Here is a 20,500-nt window from a genome sequence, read left to right on the forward strand (position 1 = left end):
GAGAAAAATGTTATACATTTGGATGTCTTCAGCACTTAGTTTGTGGTTGGAATCTAGTGCTTGAACAAAATTTCTGGAGATGAAGTTTGGAGGGAGAGAAGAAAAACACAAATAAGCAAGCAAACAAAACAGAGGCAGGAAACCTGAGGCCTAGGGGAAGATGGCTAACATTCTGGAGATAGCTCAGGAAAGAAAAGCCAGCAGTAGAGTTATAAGGAGTGGTCAGAGAAGTAGACAATCCTAAGTGAGAGATATCTTAGAAGTAACAAGAGATTTAGAAAGTTGAAGGAGAGTTACAAGTTTCAAACTATGCATGGAGGTAAGATAGGCTGAGGGTACACAAGAGGTCATTAGATTTGGCTAGTAAGATGTCCTTGAGTCTAATTATAGAAATTCAAAAGAATTATGGGGAAGAAACCAAATGTTAGTGGGTCATAGAGTGAAGTTATAGCAGCATGCAGAAATTTTGAATGTTTACCAGTCTTTTAAGACCTCTGACAGTGACAGTTATGGTGGGTAGGCAGGGATCAGAGAATAGATCATGGAGGCATAGGATATGACAGCTTAGTTGCTAAGACAACTAACTTATATAATTGTCAACACAAAGATAGAGAGAATATTCTGGCTACTGTATGAGGAGCAAGATAACCACATATAAAGGAAGCTCGGTGCTTTTGAAGTATTTGCAATATAACTTGGACGATAAAGCAAAACTTTTGTGAATATTATAAGAATAATTATAAAACTACTTTTTGACAGATACAAAAATATTAGTGTAATCTAAATAGGAAGCAGTGAAGAAGTAAGAAATACAGTTGACCTTTGAACAACATGGGTTTGAACTGCATGGGTCCACATAGGTGCCAGTTTTTCTCAATAGTAAATACTACAGTATTACACAATCCACAGTTGGTTGAATCATGGATGCAGAACCACAGATGGAGGAACCATTTATATGGAGGGCCAACTATAAGTTATATGTGGATTTATGATTGCACAGAGCATTGGCACCCCTAACCTCCTCACTGTTCAACTGTAGTTATAGTCAGTGAAAAATTGTCTTCAACCAAACAATAAATCAGGGGTCACTCGTAACATGTTGTGGGTTATGATAGTGGCGGGGAATCTTTTGAATTTCCCTTGATTATTCCCTTACCTTTACCCACATGTTGGTCAGCCACTGGCAACAGATTTTTAACTAGTTACCCACACCCCTAGGTGGCAGATTGCAATTGCTTTCCTTGAGAATGGTGACGAACTTGCCACAGGAAAGATCCAAAATTCTCAGTTATCTATGAGTGGGTTATTTTACACACACACACACACACGCACACGCACACGCACACACACACAGGCAATATTTTTCTTGAGTAGGTATCTGACTTAACTACTCCACCCCCAGATAAATTATAGGTTTTTTTGAATTCAGGGTGAATGATATTTTGATAACAAATTTTATCTTGAGCCAGTAGTTTTTAGAATATATATAATTTCTATTGTAACCTGGTCCATTGGCTACTCTTTCTTTAAACAACAAAACAAAACATCTAGATTTACTTTACAGTTTGGTTTGGGAGTCAGTGGATAATGTATTAATTATACAGTGGTGATGATGTAAGAGGGGGTTACTTTCTATGGAGCACTTACCACATGTCAGGTACTGTGCTAAGAGCTTTAAATTAACTCATTGTTGAGAGACAATTCCCTATGGATCTCTTGCATTTCTGCATGGCTTATGCACAGAGGCACTGTCCCTTGTCCCAGATTATCTTTTCAGGGATGTATGTATAGAGAACAGTCGTAAAAGGTAGAAATTGCGCCTCCCATCAAAGCAAATGACAGTTTTGCTTGCAGCCTTGGAAAATATAGATAGTATCTCCCTCTGGAGCAAAAGGCAGGCATGCCTGTGTCCCATTATTAAAGAGTTGTGCCTCCTAAGCTTGGGATTCCTGTCCTGTAATGCAGCCTACTGCTTGTGCTGGTGTCATCTGGCCCTCTTTGTATTGCCTTGTGGGAACTGGGTTTGGGGAAGCAAAACAAATGCTGATATTCTGGCTATTTCTATTGCTGTGAATAATTAACTGTCCATTGTTTCTGACCCAAGAGTCTCTTGTCTTCTACCAACACCCATGAAAATTAGAAGTATGGTAAAAATCTCAGACCCTACATGTTTTTTAACACTTGTGTAACAAAACAACTCTATTAGGATAACTTTTATTATTCACATTTTACATATACAAAAATGAAGCTCAGTGACCTGTCTAAAGATCCATGGTTAGGGCATGATAGAGTAGGGATTTGAAACGAAGCCTCTCTGACCGTAGTGGCCACATTCCCAAGCAGTGAGAATTCTCAAGTCCAGTTCAGTTCAAGTCCCTGGGTTGACCTTTTCTTGGACTGCATCAAGAACCATTAGGAAATTATGTTTGAATAGTCCTGGGTTGGAGATTATCAATGTCATTCCAAAGGCTGAGTGTTCATTTCAGCAGGGGAGAAGTTAATAAAGTATTCCCTGTTCACACCTCCAATTAATCCTTGTTTGTTTATTAACTGTGTTTCTGCCTAATGGAACGAATGTACATAAATTCAAACCTATTATATTGACATTATGATAGACTAGAGATATCACCCATGAAAGATAACATTGTTTATTAAAAAACAAACAAAAAACACAAAAATCCCTGAACTCTTCACAACTATAAATAAGGTTATTTGCTTATAGACTGAAAAGTAGAAAAGTGACATTTTCAAAAGATCTTGTATTCCCTCAACTTATTATAGCACAGATATTTTTTGTTATTGTGTTAAGTTTACATCTGCTTTTTTTAATATACCCAATCAGCATGGCACATAGAAGTTTCTCAAAAATGTCATTTGAATTCATCTAAAAGGTTGTGGCTCTTCATAAAATGATAATATTAAGAAATTGGTCAGAGCTTTGGCCCTCTTGGTCTTTTCTTGAAAAAAGACTTTATTTTTCAGAGAAGTTTTAGGTTCATGATAAAATTGAGAGGAAGATACAGAGATTTCCCATATACCTCCTGCCCACATACATGCATACACCATTATCAACATCTCTCATCAGAGCGGAACATTTGTTACAATTGATTAACCTACATTGGCACATCATTATCACCCGAAGTCCATAGTTTTCATTGTGGTTCACTCTTGGCATTGTACATTCTATGGGATTGGACAAATGTATAGTGACATGTATCTACAGTTATAGTATCATAACGAGTATTTTCACTACCCTAAAAATCCTCAGTACCCTACCTATTCATACCTCCCCCCAAATCTTGGCAACCACTGATCTTTTATTGTCTCCATAGATTTGCCTTTTCTACAAGGTCACATAGTTGGAATCCTGCAGTATGTAGCCTTTATAGAGTGCCTTTTTTTTTCTTTCTTAGTAACATGTATTTAAGGTTCCTCCATATCTTTCCTGGCCTGATAGCTCATTTCTTTTTAGCACTAAATAATATGCCATTGTCTTAGATGTACCACAGTTTATCCATTCACCTAACTGAAAGACATCTTGGTTGCTTCTAAGTTTTGGTAATTATGAACAAAACTGCTATAAATGTCTATGTGCAGGTTTTTGTGTGGACATAATTTCTTTACTCCTTTGGATGGATACCAAAGAACATGAATACTAAATCACATGGTAAGAGTATGTTTCGTTTTGTAAGAAACTGTCAAACTATCTTGCAAAGTGGCTGTACCATTTTGCATTCCTACCATTAATGAATGAGTGTTCCTGTTGATCTGCATCCTCACCAGCATTTGGTGATGTCACTTGTTCTGGATTTTGGCCATTCTGGTAGGTGTGCAATAGTATCTCATTGCTTTAATTTGCATTTCCCTGATGACATATGATGTACATCTTTCCAAATGCTTATTTGCCATCTGTGTACCTCCTTTGGTGAGGTGTCTGTTAAGGTCTTTGGCTCATTTTTATGTCGGGTTATTTTCTTATTGTTAAGTTTTAAGAATTCTTTGTGTATTTGGGATAACTTTATTAGATGTGTCTTTGGCAAATATTTTCTCCCAGTCTATGGCTTGTTTTCTAATTCTTTTGATACTGTTTTTGGTAGAGCAGAAGTTTTTCATTTTAATGAAGTTCAGCTTATCAATTATTTCTTTCATGGATCATGCCTTTGGTGTTGTAATTTAAAAAAATTATTGCCATATCCAATGTCATCTAGGTTTTCTTCTATGTTGTCTTCTAGGAGTTTTATAGTTTTGCATTTTATGTTTAGGTCTGTGACCCATGCTGAGTTACTTTTAGTGATGGGCATAAGGATCTGTGTCTAGATTCATTTTTTTTTGCATGTGGATGTGCAGTTGTTCCAGTACCATTTGTTGCAAAGACTGTCTTTGCTCCATTGTATTGCCTTTGCTTCTTCGCCAAAGATCAGTTGAGGGCTTCCCTGGTGGTTCAGTGGTTAAGAATCCTCCTGCCAATGCAGGGGACACGGGTTCGAGCCCTGGTCCGGGAAGATCCCACATGCTGCGGAGCAACTAAGCCCGTGTGCCACAACTACTGAGCCTGAGCTCTAGAGCCCACGAGTCACAACTACTGAAGCCCATGAGCTTAGAGCCCATGCTCCACAACAAGAGAAGCCACTGTAACGAGAAGCCCGTGCACTGCAAGGAAGTGTAGCCCCCACTTGCTGCAACTAGAGAAAGTGTAGCCCCCATGCAGCAAAGAAGACCCAACGCAGCCAAAACTAAAATAAATAATTTTTTTTAAAAATGAAGGCAAAGGAAAGATTTCTCAGATTAAAAAAAAATAGGGAGGGTGGGAGGGAGGGAGACGCAAGAGGGAAGAGATATGGGAACATATGTATATATATAACTGATTCATTTTGTTGTAAAGCAGAAACTAACACACCATTGTAAAGCAACTCCAATAAAGATGTTTAAAAAAAAAGATCAGTTGACTATATTTATGTGGATTTATTTCCAGGCTCAACATTCTATTCCATTGATCTATTTGTCTATTATTTTCCCATTATCTTTTTTTTTTTTTACATCTTTATTGGAGTATAATTGCTTTACAATGGTATGTTAGTTTCAGCTTCACAACAAAATGAATCAGTTATATATATACATATATTCCCATATCTCTTGCCTTAATTACTATAGCTTGATAGTAGACCTTGACGTCAGGTAGTGTCAGTCCTCCAGCTTTGTTCTTCTCAGTATTGTAGTTATCATCATCTAGATCTTGTAAATATTTTGTTAGATATATATCTATGTGTTTCATTTAGGGTTTTCTAAAATATAAATGGTATTGTGATTTTAATTTCAAATTTAAAACTTGTTCATTTCTGACATATAGGAAAGCAATTGACTTTTGTATATTAACCTTATATCCTGCAACCTTGCTATAAATGCTTATTAGTTCCAGGCATTTTTTTGTCAGTTCTTTCAGATTTTCTACATAGAAAATCATGTAATCTATGAATTTTCATGTCTACTGCATTAACTAGGACTTCCAGTATAACGTTGAAAAAGAGTAGTGAGAGAGGACATACTGCCTTATTCCTGGTCATTGTCGGAAAGCTTCTAGTTTCTCACCCTAAATATGTTAGCTGTAGGGTTTTTTGTAGATATTCTTTATCAAGTTGAGGAATTTCCCCTCTAGTCCTAGTTTACTGAGAGTTTTTATTATGAATGCGTTTTGGATTTTGTCAAATGCTTTTTCTGTGTCTACTGATCTGATCATGTGATTTTTTCTACTTTAGCTTGTTGATATGATGGATTACATTATTGCTTTTTGAATGTCGAACCAGGATAAATCTCACTTGGTTGTGGTGTATAATTCTTTTTATACATTATTGGATTTGATTTGCTAACATTTTGTTGAGTATTTTGCATCTATGTTCATGAGAAATATTGGTCTGCAGTTTTCTTTTAATGTCTTTGGTTTGGGTATTAGGGTAATGATGGCCTCATAGAATGAGTTAGAAAGTATTCCTTCTGCTTCTATCTTCTGAAAGAGATTATAGAGAATTGATATAATTTCTTTCTTAAATATTTGATAGAATTTACCAGTGAATCTATCTGGGCCTGGTGCTTTCTGTTTTGGAAGGTTATTAATTATCTATTCAATTACTTTAATAGCTATACGTCTATTCATATTGTCTGATTCTTCTTGTATGAGTTTTGGCAGATTCTGCCTTTCAAAAAATTGGTCCATTTCATCTAGGTTATCAGATTTGTGGGCATAGAGCTGTTCACAATATTCCTATGTTATCCTTTTAGTATTCATGGGATTTGTATGTCCCCTCTTTTATTTCTGATATTAGTAATTTATATCCTCCCCCATTTTTTCTCCTCTTGGTCTTTTAAAGTATTAACATTTCATGTTTGCAGTTATATGTACTTATTTCTGCACTCATCTGAAAGTCTCCTTTTCCACACAAATATGTTTTTCAGTAAAATCTTATTTTATAATGATTCTCAAGAAATGGAATTCACCAAAGGGCCTAATATCCTGTTTGTTTATTCATTTGTTTCCCTTCCCTGAATTGGTATAATATCAGTTCATAGTTCTTTTGGTTTGAGGACAATATCATCCAGTAATTGTAGATTGATTAATTGATAGTTATGCATAGTGGTCAATTCACATTTCAAAAATATCAGAAAACAAACTTGGTTTTAGTTTACTAACCATTAGATAGTTCTGTGATTTTCAAGGAAAGTATTTTGAAATGAAGATAAGACAGTTGAAGGAACCATTTAGAAAAGTTTCAACTATATCCTGACACATTTTTTCTGGGCTTCTGCTTTTAGATATGAAAGAATTCCCTAATTTATTTAGTTTATTTTCAGTAGGCTAACCCTGGTGATACAGCAAATGCACTTAAACTCATATTTTGAAATACAACTTTAGATTTTATAATATTAGCATGTTTTATAAATGGGAATTGGAAAGGGGCATCTGTATTTCTCATGTATGTTTTAAATCCTAGGTCTCACTTTTCCCCTTAGGAAACCCAAGATGATCAACATTGTCCCTTAGAAATATTTCTGCAAACAAAGTGTATAAATTATGACCTAAAGTAGCTAACATTAAACCTTTGGAATAGAAAGCAAAGTTTATTTACAAATTTGAAAATTCTGTGCTGTGCATTTTAATAACAGTGTTCTTTAAGTGTTATCTGTACACATCTGCATTTCTTTCTGTGAGCATCCCCAAGTTGGTGTGGATAACCATGAGTTAGTTCAGCTGATAGCACCAAGTTCTGAGAGTGGCCAGGGGCTAACAGCCAGAACCTTGGTTCTAAGCCACTGACCAGCTATATGATCTTGACTAAGTTATTTATCCTCTCTGTGTCTCTGTTTTACTCCTATACAAAATGTAGATGATACTTACCGTGCACCTTTTCCTGGATTATTGCCAGAATTAAGTAAGACAAGAGATATGGAAATACTTGAAAGATTACAAATGTATACAATTGTAAGGCATTGCTGCAACATCACTGTGAAGGCCCTTTGCTCATGTTGAGCCTGAATGTGCTCCTTGTCCCCCTCAGGATGTGAAGGGAGGACAGAAAAAAGTACAATTCCCATTCTTGCACACTCGTCAGTCTGCCTCCTCAAACTTGCACAGCTCTAATTGTACCTAATGACAGAAAAGTAACATTTTTAGGTCCCAGTTGCAGGAAACATTTTAAATAGAACTGGCCTGCGGCATTTTTCAAAGTAAAATCTATATAATGCAAGATTATTAACAGGAACTGTGCCAGGGCTGGATTACACAACTAATCAAAATCAATCTGAGTCTCAGACTGTCAGGCATCCTTGATCACACCTTCCCCAAGTCAGCAGTGGAAACAACAGGACTCACACCAGGCCTTGTCTTGAGTTCTGGAGAATTTGGTCGTCATCAAGGACTTCATACTAGGGCTTGCTCATGGGGTAACAAGCAATCTGTCAGCAGGCTTTTACATGGTAAAGACCAGAGCAAGAGTGAATTCATGCAGAGCCCTGGTCAAGATTGTTTGTGGATAAGGGTTAGAGAATATTTCCTCCTTCAACCTATCAGCCATTTCCAGGGTGGGTTCCCTGCCCTCATCCTCATCCCAAGTTAATGAAAGTGCTGCTGGCATGACCTACATAGTGTATACTTTGGGCATTTTGGAGAGGGAACACGAAACCTTGCCTAGGGGTCTGGGCTTTATTATAGAAGGTGTTTGTCTAAGAAACTTGCAAAAGGCTTAGTGGAACTCTTATTAACAATTCAACCTCCAAAGTTCTGGCCTTTGCCTAGTAGCTGGTATTCACAGTACCTGGAAGTTCCTTCTTGCCTTAGCTGCTTTCTCTTGATTAACTTCTTTTTGTGCCTAGGTCAGTATATCTTTTTGATCCTTTCAGACCTTCATGGCACACTGGTACTAGGCCTTTTGCCTAACTGACCTCTTCTAGACTCTTCTCTCAAGTGGCACCCCAGGCCAGTGGCATATCTTAACCCATCACTGCCAATGTATTGTTTTTATTATACTGATGATTGTTCACAATTACTACATCACATATAAATTATAATTATTAATTTATCAACAATATATGTAGGAACTAATACAAGCGGTAAAAAAAAAAACAATTCTAATGGCAGTCTATTAAATATTTACTATGGGTCAGATGCTGTGTTACATGTTTTATATTTGCTTAATAGTTACAGCAGCCTGGAGAGGTCAGATATTATAACCATTCCAACTGAAAACAGTAAACTTGTTTTTGCTTAAGTTTGTATAATAAAAGAGCTTCCTCCTCCAAACTCCAGTGGAGCCACCATAAAGGATTTCTTATCCTCATTTTTCAGCTGAGGAATCTGAGACTGAGAGATGTTACATAACTTGCTCAAGGACACAGAGCTAGTTGAACCTAGTGGATCTTAGTTCAAAGCTAGTGCTTTGTTATGAAACCACAATATTATATTGGTCCCTTACTTAGTCTATCCTATTTTATCCTCAGGACTAAATAGATCTGGGATAGTAAGCTCCTTTCAGGGAACTGTACATTCTGTCTAATACTTCTATTGTTGAGACTGCTGGACAACAGCTCTCTCTCCCTGGGTTTGTAACACAAAAATGGCAAGATTTCACCTGTATGGATGGATACCATGGAACAGATACGATCAAAGTCTGTGACATTAACAACTGTTCATAATATTTTACATTCTTAGCAGAGGTGATTTTCTTTCTGCTTCGTTTAAAACTTTTTAAAAACTGTGACCATTTATCTTCCTTCCATCCCCTATACATACCCTAGTCCTCCTTGTCTCCCAGATATAGTCATTATAGTTTTTTCTTTGCTGGTATGCTGATGCACCAAATTTGGCTAATCCTTACCCTGGTGGTACAAGAATACCTGCAGAATTATCTTGAGTCATATTTAAACAGGGAATGTGATATTTGACCAGCCACATACACACATGACTCTGTAGAATGGGGATGGGGTGGTTAGTTCCATAATGAGTTTATGCAAAAGTAGAGCAGGGAGGACATGTCTCTTGAATACATACCTTTTGATGCCCACACATTTAATCAACTAACATTTACTAAGCCCTTGCTATCAACTTAGATCCCAGGAATAGAGTGATGAACAAGAGCAACAAATTCTTTGCTCACACTTAACAAAAAGCACATGATAGAAAATCAAAGAGAAGAGCAAGTATAAACAACCATGGCTCAAATAGGCTTAGTATATTCAAGAAACAGAGTAAATACGATTGCAACTGCACCCTAATGAGTGAAGGACAGAATGTTACGATAGGCCACATCATGTAGGATGTTAAAGAAAGCAAGAAGACATGGGCATGTTTAGCACTGAAGTATTGAAAATGGAGTCAAGAAGAGCCAAATTGATTGAACCAAATTTTACCTTATTGGCTGAGACTTAAAAACATTTCTGGGGGGTTTAGCTTCATGGCTCTTAAAGAAGCTGTCAAACATCTAATAGAATTAAATGTTCTTACATTTGATCCCTAGTGGCCATATATTAAACCCTAAGAACCTACATTGAGGAAGAGAGAAAAGCAATAGCTCACAATCTACATTGTATAATGGGGTTACATCTGAATATCAGAATGGAAGTGTATCTTCAGATGACACAGGCATCACATAGTCAGGAGTACTTGCCAGTAATTAACTTCACTAGAAATCCAAGTAGCAGTCATTTTGATTAACTTAGTTTGTAAACCCAATGGGCAGCAGCCATCTGCACTCCTGTGTTTTGTATGGTGTCTGGTATATTGTGAAATTTCAATGAATAGTAAGAAGTACAAATAGTAACAATCATTTGAGGCCATCTTAAAATTATTGGTTGGCATGTTAATCCCATTTATCAGGATTGTTTTTACTTAGTTGTAAAAATACTCGGTTTTGAATTATCCCTGGCACTTTTGTTTTTTAACAGCAGGTATCCCTTGATGTTTAGAACACATATGATTCTGAAATGTCTCACCAAGAGATTTACAGTTGACCTTCTTTTGAGTCTTACCAGGCTGCTTCTGATCTCTTCCTCATACTTTCCAGATTTCTTTTGTGAGGTTGATATCTTCTGGAGTCTAGGTAGAGTAGGGTAGGGAAATGTCATGGGATATATATAGGGAAATGAAGGCAGAATTCAATTTCATAAATACCCTTCTATTATGGGTTAGCCCAGTAATGTCCAATTTCTAAAGCAGCTTTATGGTAAAATTCAATGTTGAAATTCCTTTGTAATTCTAGTTTTGATGAATAAAATTAATCCACTCTGCTAGGATTTGTTCTTTGTAGGAACCCAAATTTGACCCCTGACATATCTCAGTAAACACCTTAAAAAGCTATGTGAGTTAACGGGTATCTTCTATATGTTGATCTGTTTTTATTTTTATTTTATATTTGAGTATAGTTAATTAACAATGATGTGCTAGTTACAGGTGTACAACAAAGTGATTCACTTATACCCATACAAGTTGTTGATCTGTTTTTTGGTATGTATCCTATAAAAGAAAATGTTGGCTTAGAAACCAATGGAAAAATTAACAATCCTTGGAATACCTGTTAAGGGACTGGCCATAAGGGCAAACCAGAAATGGCTATAGCCCTAGTTATAGACTTTCTCATAAGTTTTTGCTATCAGATTGTCAACATAGCAATGTTTACCACTGGGAAAGCAGTCTGACTGTTTTACATTTCAGAAGATGGGTACAGCTGCTCTGTGTAGCTATCTCATGGCCAGAGATGTCCACATTAGCATTTTGTTCCATATCTTCATGTCAGTTGAAGTAGAAAAATGTTCTGTGTTGTTTCCATGTTGTTTCTGATTTCTAGGCAAGGTCCTAAGTGGAAAAGTCAATATTCTTGAAATATACAGAGTAAAAACATAGGTGTAAACACCCAATAAAGCCATTTTGCTATTTCTCTATCCCTACAGAAACTCGACATATTGCATGAAGGTGTCAATGTCCTTGACTGTTGCAGAGAATGAATCAGGTCTGTGCTACAATAGCAGGATCCGCTATTTGGAAAAATCTGAAGTCACTAAAAGAAAGGAGATATCCTGCCCAGACATGGATGACTTTAAAAAGTCCGATCAGGAGCCTGATGTTGTGTGGTACAAGGTAACTCAGCATGATGTCAAATGCATTTTTTTACCCTAAGTCAATAGCTGGCTTGGGGAGATAAAAAGGGAGAGATTTTATTTTGAGTTTTTGGTATTAGATATTTCACTGAGAAGAATCAGCAGATCCACAGCTAAATAATTCAGAGCTATGATCCCTATATATTACTGGTTTTCATGTACTTCCATCAGCAGGTGTCAGAAGCAATCCCAGCTTCTCCAATGACTAAAAATAAGGAAAATATCCCTTTACCCCAACTCATGAGAGCAAATGGGAAGAAGAGTGAAGACTGAAATAACACATGAAAGAAATTATTTGAGGGACCTAGAAATATTATTCACTGTTAGGAACAAAGGCCCATCTTTACAAGGAATGGTGCTTACAAAAAATAACAACGATTATCATGGTCTATATTGTGAGAACCACTGCAGTCAGTGCAGAGGAGAGAAATGGGCCCAGTGCAGGATATGTGAACACTGGAAATAACGTGTTTATCTGGAAATAAACCACACTCAAAGGTTGTACAGATGAGAGTTGAATGAAGGAACTGTTTACAGAGGTGTGGTTAGGGTTAAGGGAACCAAAAAGGGAAAAAGCTGTAAATTACCGCTCCTAGGTCTAGAGTGGCAAGGGGAAGGAGCTGTATCTCTGGAACCTGGCAAGAGCGGAGCAGGCCTGTCAAGAGCTGTGGCCTTAAAGGAGCATATTAACTGTGGAAAACAGAGAGGGAGTGGATAGAATGGACACCCTAACCCCTTTAACTCCCGCCTTCTGGTTTCTTGCTAGTGTCTTCCCTCCCACCATGTGAGTTCAAACAGAATTCAGAAAGCAAAACCAGGGGGTAGAATCGATAGTCTTCAGCTTCTCTGGGCCCAGAGTAGGTCAGACAAAGGCAGAGCATGGATCTAGGGCAGGAAGCAGAAAAATAAACATACAACCTTTCAACTATGATATTCTGGCTGCGAGCCTGGGGCACTGTGGTTCTAAAAGAGGACTGAGCACCCTCTGCCACCTCTGAGCCACACTGGTTGGCCCATGGTGACCATATATGACTATATATGGTGGCCAGAGGTGACCAAGGGGGTTTTCTGCACAGGTACTGTGCACATTATTGCAACCAAACATACATAAAAGGTAGGACAGCTTGTTTCTGTAGTATCTGACAGACCCTCAGTTTCCAGGAAAGCCTAAACCCTAGCTCCTACAGTTGTCAGGTGCTTTTACATTTGGAAGTTCCTCTATCTTCATGCCTGGGGGAACTCGACAAGAGACAGCAAGAGCATGTCCTGAACTAGAACCTCAAGTCTCTTTGTGAAGTGTCATCCTCCTTTTTTTTTTCTTAATATTCTGACACATAAAAAGGAACATGATGTTCATTATGCATAAATATAGAATATCCATACTTAGTGGGACCCTTCATACCATCATCAGCCTTGTTAGTAGTTCTTTTTTCTTTAATTTTTTTTTTTTTTTTTGGCCACGCTGCATGGCATGTGGGATCTTAGTTCCCTGACCAGGGATCAAACCCGCACGCCCTGCAGTGGAGGTACAGAGTCTTAACCACTCGACAACCAGGGAAAGTCCTAGCCTTGTTAGTATTTCTTAATCACTTACTATGTGCCATTTGCTGTGCTAAGCTTGGTCTCTATGTTATCTTACTTAAGTCTCAATGCAACTCTGTGTGGTGGGCGCTATTATCATCATTTAACAGAGGAAAAAACTTGAGTCTTACAGGAATGTAGAGACTTGTCCAAAGCTACTCAGCTAACAAAGCTTCATTTTATATTCAAGGCAGTGTGGTTCCAGAGTCCATTTTCTTAATCACTAACCTCTCCTGCAATAGGCCTGGAGCTAAACCCAGCCTCGATTGCAGGCACTTCTTTAAGATGAGTAAAAAAGGTTTTATTTCAATTTTATACTTCAGGCAGGGAGGTTGACTAGCTCAAGGGTTAGCAGATAGGAGTAAACTCCAGGTCATCAGCTTTCTCTTACAGTGTTCATTCTATCTCATCTTTTTGTCTTTTCACTAAATTCTTTTTTCCCCTTTCTTCACATCTCTATACATCACCATAGTCATTGTCTACCAAAGCAGTTTATTCCTTGGAAAAAGCTAACCCTCACTCTTTCTTAGAAATGGACCAATGATGGTGAAACAAAGGGCTTTTCCAGCTCTGCCTGGATAATAACATTTAATATTTGTATAACATTTTACAATTGATAAATAATAAGCATAATGATAGGTAATATTTATTAAGTACTTACTATATGCCAGACTCTATTTTAAGTGCTTTAGATGGATTAACTCAACTTCTAGTTTCTCAGTCTCAATCTTATGTCTTATGTAGGTATTATTATTATCCCCATTTTACAAAAGACATGACTGGAGACTCAGACGAGTTAAGTGACTCAACAAATGTCACACAGCTGTTTGTGACTTGCAGTTTGGCTCCTGGGCCCTTCCACTTAGCCATTACACTATACAAATGGATCAGGATAAAAAATTAAAACCAAAAGTTAAAGAGTCTGTGAAGCTCCCAAATGCATTGTTAACCCCACTTTTCACACATGGTTTTAAGTAAATCCTTGAAAAATTGACATATTAGGAAAACGTTTCCTTTTTAGCCAATACTTCGATAATCTGCCTTGCTTGCTTTGTAGTCTGTGCATTTCCTACCAGACTGAACATGAAGTGATTTTGCTCTGGCTACAACAATGAAAAAAGGAGGACACATTTGTCTGGAGTTAATTCTGGTGCATATCCAAAGTTAGAAATGTACAATGTATTATCTCCAGTGTTTTAACAGTGAAAAGTATGTGTTGCATGATCCTTTTCCCAGTCTTCTTTTCAAATATATGTAATCTTTAAACTTGTTTACTTTCCAACCATCCTGTTATGGCAGGCCTTTGAGGACTATTCTTCCATGCCTGCAGGTAATCACAGGTGAATAGGAAGGTAGAGGTGGCTCATATGGCACTGGGGCGTGTTCATAAAGATGAATGAGTAAGCCTATCCTGGTTGTCCTTGGAATGTAAGAGATATGCATAAGGGGGCTGTAACTCCTCTATCTGAACTCTGTTAGCAAAAGGAAGTGAGGAGAGGGGTTACACTTTCAGCACTTCCTCCTGACGCTATGTATGGGGCTTAAATATTAGAACAGAATATACAATTATGTCAATGCTTTTGGAAACATTTTTGAAATGAGAGATAAAGATTATTTTCTTCATTGAACTAAGAACACAAGAACAACCTCATTATTCACTGAGAACACTTGACACAAGAGTGTAGAGTCCCTTTATCCCATTTCTAAACAAAAAAATTCCCTAACCTTAATAGGACATTAGGAATGAAAATACAAATATGTTCCTTGGGGTAAAACGCATATCTGTGTCATTAGTTACCTCTGCTGATAAAAGGCTGATGTTAATGAAGTCAAGTCTTCCAGTTTGAATCCTCCTTTTTCTTGCCACAATTATCTTAATTTCAGATGTTTGCCATTGGTTATAATGGAATGATTGAGTGCATTATGGATAGGTCAGTGCAAATTCATTCATTCAGTTAGTATATATATACTGGGTGCCTACTATGTGCATGTTGACTATATATATCTAATTCATTTTTAATAGCTGTATCATAGTTCATAGGCTAGATATAACCTTGCTTTATTCAACCATTTTTCAGATGGATATTCAATTTTTTCTAGTTTTTTAAAAATAATCCAAGTATTGCAGTAAACATCCTTGAAAACATACTTATATCCTTACATCCATGGCGTACAAGATAGGAATGATCTCTGTCAGTTCTATTATTCAGTATTGTTTTGGAGGTTCTAGCTGATGCCATAAGAAATTTAAATGAAATACACTATACAAACATTGGAAAAGGAGGACAAAATAATCTTATTTTTCAGATTGTATAATTGTATACCAAGAAAACCCAAGAGATTAAACAACAACAAAGAAATAGAACTAATGAGATAATTTGATAAGTTAGCTTAATAAAAATATACAAACTATTCAATAAGTTTTATTTTTGCCAGTAATAATCGGTTAAATATGTAAAGGAAAAAATGAAATTATCCCATTTACAACAATGAAAAACTGTAAAACACTTTGGAATACATTTAACAAAGATGGGAGGAGACCTATATAAAAATATAATTTTATTGAAGGACATAAAATATAGTCTAAATTAATGGAGAGACAGAACATATTTCTGCATTGGAAGATCTCATAGAAAAAAAGATCAGTTATTCCCAATATTATATAAATAAGTAATCTAATTTGCTAAAATATGAATTTTTAGAAATTAGACAACATGATAAACATTATAACATTCATATGGATGAGTGAATATATCAGTTTTGCAAATGAAATTTTGGAAGAAAACATTAATAAGAGGGGACTTAGTCTAACTGAGACTGAACTTACTGCAAAACAGTAGCAATTAAAATAGTAAGTTTAAGAAAGCATAAATAGATCAGTTAAATAGAATAGAGAATCCAGAAACAGATAAAGTATGTATATATGAGAATTTAGTATATAATAACATATCATTTTGATGGGTTTGGAGGGGGGATAACGGCTTATTAAAAATGATGTGCACATAATTGACAATTCACTTGCAAAAAAATAGATATCTGACTCATACCATGTTTAAGAAAATTGCAGATGGATTGTGAGGAGTTAATTTCATCTCCTAAATAATAGTCTAGGAATGACCATTTCTAAATGCTGTCACTCATTACAATGAGATAAGCTTCCAAAGTTAAGAGCTTTACAGTTATTTATCTTGCTAAACATTCTGACAGTTTTCTTTCTTTTTTTTAAATGCTAAGTTGGGTAGTATGGAGTTTTTTTTTAATTTAATTTTTATTTTATATTTGAGTATAGTTGATTTACAATGTTGTGTTAGTTTCAGGTGTACAGCAAAGTGATTCAGTTATACAGATACATATATCTATTCTTTTTCAGATTCTTTTCCCATATAGGTTATTATAGAATATTGAATAGAGTTCCCTGTGCTATACAATAGGTCCTTGTTGATTATCTATTTTATATATAGTAGTGTGTATATGTTAATCCCAAACTCCTAATGTATGCCTCCCCCCGACCTTTCCCTTTTGGTAACCATGAGTTTGTTTTTGAAGTCTGTGAGTCTGTTTCCACTTTGTAAATACATTCATTTGAGCTTCTGCTGAAAAATCAGCTGTTAACCTTATGGGCATTCCCTTGTATGTTATTTGTTGCTTTTCCCTTGTTGCCTTAAATATTTTCTCTTTGTCTTTAAGTTTTGTCAATTTGATTAAAATGTGTCTTGGCGTGTTTCTCCTTGGGTTTATCCTGTATTGGACTCTCTGTGCTTCCTGAACTTGAGTGTTTCCTTACCCATGTTAGGGAAGTTTTCAGCTACTATCTCTTCAAATGTTTTCTCAGGCAGGTTCTCTCTCTTCTCCTTCTGGGACCCCTATAATGCAAATGTTGGTGTGTTTGAAGTTGTCCCAGAAGTCTCTTAGACTGTCCTCATTTCTTTCCACTCCTTTTTCTTTATTCTGTTTTGTGACAATTATTTCCACCAGTCTGTCTTCCAGCTCACTTATTCCTTCTTCTGCCTCATTTATTCTGCTATTGATTCCTTCTAGTGTATTTTTCATTTCAGTTATTGTATTGTTTATCTCTGTTTGTTCTTTAAATCTTCTGGTTCTTTGTTAAACATTTCTTGTACCTTCTCAGTCTGTTCCTCCATTCTTTTTCTGAGATCTTGGATCATCTTTACTATCATTATTCTGAATTCCTTTTCAGGCAGATTGCCTATCTCCACTTCACTTAGTTGTTCTTCTGGGCTTTTATCTTGTTCCTGCATCTGGAACATGTTTCTCTGCCATCCCATTTTGTCTAACTTTCTGTATTTGTGGTCTCTGTTCTGCAGGTTGTAGGATTGTAGTTCTTCCTGCTTCTGGTGTATGCCCCCTCGTGGGTGAGGTTGGTCCAAGGTTTTGTGCAGGCTTCCTGGTGGGAGGGACTGGTGCCTGTCCACTGGTGGGTGGCGCTGGGTCTTGTCCCTCTGATGGGCAGGGCTGTGTCAAGGGGTGTGTCCAGAGATGGCTGTGGGCTCAGGACAACTTTAAGCCCCCTGTCTGTTGATGGGTGGGTCTGTGTTTCCACTCTGTTTGTTGTTTAGCCTGAGGTGTCCCAGCACTGGAGCCTTCAGGCTGTTGGGTGGGGCCAGGTCTCGGTGCCAAAATGGTGACCACCAGGGAAGCTCACTCTGAGGAATACTGCCTGGGGTCTCTGCCACCAGTGTCCTTGCCCCTGTAGTGGGCCACAGACAACCCTTGCCTCCCCAGGAGAGCCTCCAAGACCCACAGGTAGGTCTGGCCCAGGCTTCTATGGAGTCACTGTTTTGCCCACAGTCCCAGTGCACGTGAAACCTTGTGTGTGCCCTTGAAGAGTGGAGTCTCTGTTTCCCTCCATCCTGTGGATCTCCTTTACACAAGCCCACTGGTCTTCAAAGCCAAATGCTCTGGGGGCTCCTCCTCCTGATGCCAGACCCCCAGGCTGGGGAACCTGACATGGGGCTCAGAACTCTCACTCCTATGGGTGAACATCTGTGATATAATTATTTTCCAGTTTGTGGGTCACCCACTCGGTGGTTATAGGATTTGATTATATCATGAAAGTTCCCCTCCTACCGTCCTGTGGTTTCTTATTTGTCTTTGGATGTAGAATATCTTTTTTGGTAGGTTCCAGTCTTTTTTGTCAATGGTTGTACAGCAATAAGTTGTGATTTTGGTGTTTTCATGAGAGGAGGTGAGCTCAAGTCTTTCTAATCTGCAATCTTGTCTCCCAGAAAATCCTGACAATTTTCTTAAAGAGGGAAAAAGAAGGTCATTGAAGACCTTGTAATACCACAGCCCAAATGGCCGACACATTTTGGCTATAAAAATGGTTTGGCAAAATGCTTGGGGTTTTTGAATCCCTTTTGAAAATGTATTGATATTAGTATGTACCTTATTTTGTAACCATAAAATTACATTCCATACTGAAAATCTTAATCTATTTAACTAGAATTTTCAAAGATACTTTTATCCGGAAGGAATGAGCTAGGAATCCCATGAAGGCTTCAATTTTGTATGCCCTAAAACCACAGTCAGTGACACAAGATTTAAGACCCGTTTATCCTTGTTTTTATTTTTAGGTATGGCATTAGAAATGGGAAAATGGTTATTTATTATTTGCAAATTATAGAGAAGATGGGTTGCTATTTGAGGAATGGGTATTTAATATGTGTAAGAAGCACTGGTCTTTGAGCCTGGGGACCTGGATTCTGGTCACCATTACACCATTAATGTGGATGAGTAATTGGATGACCCTGGGCCTCTATTTTCCCACATATAAAATAGATATAACAATGTATGCCATATATCTCAGACATGTTATAAACATCTAATGACTAAAGTCCTTGATATTTGCTGCTACTATAGAAAGGAAAAAGTTACATAGAAAGCTAGAAGCAAAGTTAGGACATCTCAAACTCCAATTGGGAATTTAAGATTGAGGGTTTTTAAAGTCCTGTTATTCTGTATAATCTACAAACATAAAATGCATCCTTTTTACTTGAACAACTTGATGTGTTTTGGCAAATATATACACCACAAACAAGATACAGAACATTTTCATCATTGCAATTTTCTCCATGTTCTTTTGTATTCAGTCCCTTCCTCCAAGCCCCAGTCCTTGCTAAAAAGATATGTTTTCTATTCCTATGGTTTTGTATTTTCCAGAATGTCATATAAATGGAATAATATGATATGTAGCCTTTTGTGCCTATCTTTGCTCACTTAGCATAATTCATTTGAGATTTGTCAATGTTGTGGTATATAACAATAGTTCATTCCTTTTATTGCTGAATAATAGTCCAATATTCCACTGTAGAGATGTACCACTGTTTAGCCATTCACCCATTGATGACCATTTGCTGCTGGGTTTTGGTGATTAGGAATAAAGATCTTATAAGGTTGAGTTTTGACTGTCCAATTTCTGGATTTATCAAAATGATATGTTTTTGTCAACTTCTATAATTATTGACATGTTTGTTTTTCTCAAATTTAACAGGAGTTTGCTATTGATCTTTCCTAAATTGTTATAAGAATCCAGACTTTAAAGGGTCTTCCTGTGTATCCTTAATGGCATTAATGACATTTGAGGGATAAAAACAGATCAAAGTAAATTAAAGCCTTTTAAGCAATGTCTCTTTTTATAATCTGACTACCTTCTATATATCCATTAGAATGATCTTTTAGAAATGCACATCTGATCATAGTGTGCCACTATTTAAAGCACTCCAATGATTCTATAAAAACTTTTAGTTAGTAGTTCCTTTTTGTTGAGTATTTACAGGGCCTGACACTGTGCCACACATGTTCATTAATTAGCTAATTCAATTCTTAGAACAGTCTTATGAGATAGGTTATATAGTGACAGAGCTGAGATTTGAAACCTGACAGTGTACAAATATCTTAGAATGGAATTTAAGGCTTTTAGTATCTGGCCTCCGCCTACTCATTGCCACTCTCAAGAGAGCAAAACTATTCATATTTTTTTGTCCACTCCATGGTTTTTCACATCTGAGTTCTTCTACACATGTTATTCCCTCTGTCCTGTATGTCCTGCTTGCCTGCCTAACTTTTATATATTGTTCAAAACTCATTTCATTTGCTTATAGTAACCTATCTGTACACCAAACCTCTCTGTCATACCCAGTCTGGTATGATCTAGTCTGGTAATCTTGGATGAGCCAGCATTAGAATGACTTCAAATATTTCTTCTGTTCCTTTCTCACTTTCTTCTCCTTCTGGTATTCCCATTACATTTATATTACATCTT

General features: G+C 36.9%; 1 protein-coding gene across 1 annotated transcript in view; it reads left to right on the top strand.

The window, feature by feature from the left end:
• IL1RAPL2 (interleukin 1 receptor accessory protein like 2) overlaps positions 1-20,500 on the top strand; it is a gene marked incomplete at both ends in the record, with an annotated part of 1,088,726 nt that overhangs the window by 579,618 nt on the left and 488,608 nt on the right. Inside the window, one exon of the mRNA XM_082865016.1 lies at positions 11,431-11,617. Within this exon, the coding sequence (XP_082721142.1) occupies positions 11,431-11,617 (187 nt within the window). The remainder of the gene's footprint in view (positions 1-11,430; positions 11,618-20,500) is intronic.

Source organism: Leucopleurus acutus (genome assembly GCF_964270905.1).
Source record: "Leucopleurus acutus genome assembly, chromosome: X".
In the NCBI taxonomy this organism is placed as follows: Eukaryota; Metazoa; Chordata; class Mammalia; order Artiodactyla; family Delphinidae; genus Leucopleurus; species Leucopleurus acutus.